The 4,671-nt window shown below is 36.4% G+C and overlaps 2 protein-coding genes across 2 annotated transcripts; one reads left to right on the plus strand and one right to left on the minus strand.

The window, feature by feature from the left end:
- Positions 1–414: 414 nt before the first annotated feature.
- On the plus strand, positions 415–1,676 carry LOC124894469 (zinc finger CCCH domain-containing protein 67-like; the record flags this gene model as incomplete). The annotated part of the gene is given in 2 exon segments (XM_047405135.1): positions 415–687; positions 1,242–1,676. Coding segments are annotated over 2 exon segments (459 nt in total), but the record flags the coding sequence as incomplete, so codon positions are not given.
- A 1,006-nt stretch (positions 1,677–2,682) lies between these two features.
- Positions 2,683–4,671, minus strand: LOC124894470 (callose synthase 10-like). The gene is made up of 3 exons (XM_047405136.1): positions 4,020–4,671; positions 3,739–3,921; positions 2,683–3,184 (listed from the first exon to the last, which is right to left on the minus strand). The coding sequence occupies exons 1-3, from the start codon at positions 4,029–4,031 to the stop codon at positions 2,939–2,941; spliced, it is 441 nt and encodes a 146-aa protein (XP_047261092.1). The 5' UTR covers positions 4,032–4,671; the 3' UTR covers positions 2,683–2,938.

Raw genomic sequence — 4,671 nt, forward strand, 5'->3', positions numbered from 1 at the left:
TTTCCAAAATTATATGAAGCAGGTACTTCCATCTAGGCAAGTGATATTATATGGTTTTAACTTCTATTTCTGTAGACAGCGATGGTAATTTTACTCATATATTTTTTAGCTTTACCTTGAGAACTATACTTGGTTCACTAAATGTCAAGGCACTCATTCTTGGGCCAGAAAGGAACTTGTTGGTTATTGGGCAATATGATAAATGCCAAATAAATTAGATAAATTTATATTTCATTATTCTTGATCAACGTTTGTATTAAATTCTCATTTGCTATGAAAATTTCTCTGAGTGAACTTTTTTTCTTCGCGTGTTTTCTTAAAAGCAGTCTACTGTGAAGTTTTGGGTTTTGCATTTTATTTGATAAGGTCTCTGACTTGGTGTGCTTACTTATTTCTTTGTTTTTGCTGATTGAGGCCCCGGTCTATCCAACATCAGAGAAGCGACTACCTACTCCTCCAGCATTTTCTATGAACAACCCAACAACCAAGACCAATTTCTATCCACGGTCTCAACAGCCACTGCTGATTGAAGAATATCCTGAACGTCCCGGTCAACCTGAATGCAGTTACTTCATTAAATTTGGCGACTGTAAATACAGATCTAACTGCAAATTTCATCATCCAAGGTCTCGAATATCAAAAGCAAACTCAAGTACCCTTAGTGACAAGGGCCTGCCGCTAAGACCTGTATGTTTTTCTTCTGTCTGGATCTTAAACTTGTTTGATTTCTTCCTAGAATTTTTAGCTTTTGAGTTGTAGGTCAAATGTGTTATAGTTGATTAAATTATCTCCCAAGTTGAGCCAGTACCCTTGTGCCAACATAAATTACTTTTGTAGAAAGTATCTTAGTTGTACCCCCAAGGGTGTGGCCTTGTGGTTGATGAAGTTGGTTGAGAACCATGAACTCTCAGATTCAAATCCTAGCAGGGACCAAAACACTAGGTGATTTCTTCCCTTCTGTCCTAGCCTTGCTAGCCTCAGTGGACAGAGTTCCCAAATACCCGTTACATATTGTTGCTGGTGGGAGGTGGCAGGTATCTCATTGAATTAATTGAGGTCCGCGCAAGCTGGCCTGGACACCACGGTCATCAAAAAGTAAAAAAAACGTGTCTTAGTTGTCTAAAAAAGTACCTTAGTTGTCTCTATTTGCATTACTCATTTTCTCAAGGTGTGTTGCCGACTTTTTTTCCTCATATGCGCCTTGTTTTTTCATTTTTTTTTTCTTTTTTTTGTAAATGTAGGATCAAACTATCTGCTCATTCTATAGCCGCTATGGGATATGCAAGTTTGGCCCTGCTTGTAAGTTTGATCATCCTGAAAATTATGTTGGTGGATCTGCACCATCTGCCGAGTCTGGCTTTGATCAGCATCAGCAATCACAGATGTCTCTAGGATGGCAAGGACGACAACTGGAAGTGGATCATTGATACAGCAGTCTGTATTAGTAAAATTTCTGGATCATTTCCATGTAGAGTTTATTTTAAAACTATAAGCCAATGGATGAATCTTCTGAGACTTGAAACTCCACCAACTTGAGCGTAATTTCTCAGATCAGTTTAGAGGATGGCGCGATAATCGCTCATATGTTTCATGTTGTTAAAAGCGCAAGCAAAATAGGATACTGTAAATTATTGATAGAGCATTTGTTTTATAGATTAAATGAAGATATTTGGATACTGGTGTTGGGTGTTTATGATTTCAGTAGGGGGTTGATCTGGGTTATTTAGCATGTTTTTCCCACGTTTGAACACATTTTCAAATCTTTAATTATGAATTTTGTGTTTTGACCTTTTATTTTGGCTAAAACTTTTCAGAAAATAATCTTTTCCCTATGTTTACGTCGAACAGTCACACGCTCTTTCTTTAGTTCAGTGTTCATAGCTCCCCAAGTTTCATAGGAGGCTGAGATATGTAACTCTCTTTTTCGTGTCCACAGCTTTTCTTTCTTTATCTAAAATGAGTATTAAAAAGGGAAGTTTAGAGTAGAATGAGTGTTGTCACTCCCAATATACATACATTCTGAGTGGAGTGGGAGATATGCAGCTTGCATTTATTACAGTTGGCTACTCCATGTGTTTCTTCCTTCTTTCACGCGCTCCTTAAAGAAAATTAGTACTATTTTTTAGCCACTTTTAAAAATTAATAAAATGAAAAGGATGCATGTGCAAACCCGTTGGATTCTATTTTTCGCGGTTATTATTTGGAATGGTAGCAGCTTTCTGTAGAGCTTTACAGTAGTAATGTTTTAAGTGCTAACTACAAATCGGAAGATTGTTGTTTCCATTCATTAATATTATTAGTCTGCATCAGAAAAAAAAAAAAAGAAAAGAGAGCAAATACTGCCCAATCTGCCCAACCGGCTACCGCCTTACTGGTCCACCCAGTAAGAATCACTTCCATGACAAATTACTTTTACATTTACAGGGAATATAAATGCTCAGAAAATGAGGAGAAATGCACTAGAGATGGTTTTATGTATTCACTTCTCAGAAAGTCTGAAGCTGACGGAGCAACAAATATATTATTATTGGCGATATGGTGCAAATTACTCAAAATCAAAGAAACAGACAGTTACAAAAAAGTGTAGCAAAATTGCCATGATTCTAACCACAACCAACATAAATTCAATTACCCCATTGAATTCTACAATCCAACTAAATCCAGGGTGAATTTTAATACTCATTAACTATGAAGTTGTTTACTACCTTGACAGAAAGCATGAATGAGGAATAAATGAGAATCCACATGCATCCACTTTACAGGGCTTAAATGGCCAAAATGTCACATCAAACTACAGATGAGACTTGAGATGCCAAAGTGTCTACAGTAGTTAATGTAGCTATAAAGTATCCTATGAATATTAGACAAAAGGCATATGATACAATCTACAATTTGAAAACTATACAAATTCTACATGGTTGTAGGTCTTTTATATGAACTAAAATTCAGAGGGTTCAACATTTGCCTTGTTTCCAGCAAGAATGAGAGAGATCTCGAGACCACGACTGAATGCTTGGTTAAAGAGTATGCGCGACTGGAAGGTAGAGACAAATGGGAACCACGATAGTATTGCCACTGGAGCAAAGATAATAATGCCCATCCCAGCATCATACATTCTAGCAAATTCCTTCACAGATTCCCAGAGACCCAAACTCCAAACTACCCTCCTCCATGTGATTGCCAGCTGCAACAAAAATTACAATATGCAATTTTAAGAACAGAAAGAACTTGTAATCATAAACATACTCATGAATTATCCCACAAAACAGTCGCATAAAAGAAATCTTTGGTGACTTCCACCCTAGACTATAAAATTTAGCAAATAGAAAGATGTCAACACTTGAGAAAAAAGATGGGAGTGAGGGGGGATCCAGGTCGCGCAATGACTGCAGTAAGAGTTCAGGTTGATGCAACTGCCAAAAACTGAAATCCATAACTCCATGATACGCACATGTGAATATATACGCTAGGGAAGCACTAATAAAGGACCATTACGAGAGTCTTGATCTTGCATCCCAACAGGTTAATAACAAGACTTTACAAATGCAGAAATGAATTTAAGCATGCAACAAAAAATATGCTATTCCAACCTCTAGTAACTAAAGAAGATACTTTTTAACCATACAACAATAAATAAAGAAAAGGTCCTCCATGCAGTAAATTGAGCACATAGTCATCAGAAAGTAGAAGCAACAAAAAAGATGTGAGAGAAAGCAGGCCATGGGCTTGCTAACTTACACAAAGGACGGCCCAACCAGTAGCAATGAAGGCGAGCACACTAGCAAACAAATCAGAAACAGAGAGTTCAGTAAGCGCCACAATAAGGCAAAGAGCTGCAACAAGTCCCAAAGCTGTAACTCCTTGAAAGAATCGCAGCATGAGCTGGAAGTTGGTGGAACTTTTAGGACTGAAGGTAAAGATCTGCAATTTGATAAATTCCAAGATTATTGAAAGTTTGGGGCATTGCAGTTAAATAGACTCCATAAAGCCAGCCAATAACATCAAAGACAGCTGCATACCTTGAAAATCATAACAATTCCCACCAGTACAATCCAAGAAAAGCCATAAATCTAGTTGTACAAAGGGTTACAATTAGTTTTCTTTAGAAGAGAACATAATCAGCACAACACAAAAATATACAGGCACACTTGAACATTAAGTAAGACCATAAAATAACTAAAATCGGAGAACAGTATTTAACATTCAAAAATTGGTAAAATTAGAGGAATGCTGCATTCTTCTGTATTTAAAGTTTTCTCACATCATATATCAATCAAAAGCAGTATCCCTGCAGGAAAATTTGTCAAGAATACTCTCTCTGTTCAGCCCTTATATGTTCCTTCATTGGTAGCAAACTCTCAATTATTTATTAAATCTGCTAAGGAAGATCTGTTTAAGGAAATAGCAAAATGTCCTCTGTTCTTCACTATCTTACATGAAATGAAATAGTGCTTTCAACTCTCTCAAAATGGAAGCTATTCTACTCATGGAATCTATTCCAAACATATATGCCATGGTTCCTTACTTCGATAGGGTACAAATATCTAAATTTGATATTTTTAGAAACATGGAATAGTTGAAGAGAAATAAAAATTTAAAAGAAGAATTCCAAGTAGAGTAGCTCCCATTATCTACAAAGTGAATAGTCATATAACCAATAAAAGTTTTTTT

Source organism: Capsicum annuum, unplaced genomic scaffold (assembly GCF_002878395.1).
Source record: "Capsicum annuum cultivar UCD-10X-F1 unplaced genomic scaffold, UCD10Xv1.1 ctg74450, whole genome shotgun sequence".
NCBI classification, from domain to species: domain Eukaryota; kingdom Viridiplantae; phylum Streptophyta; class Magnoliopsida; order Solanales; family Solanaceae; genus Capsicum; species Capsicum annuum.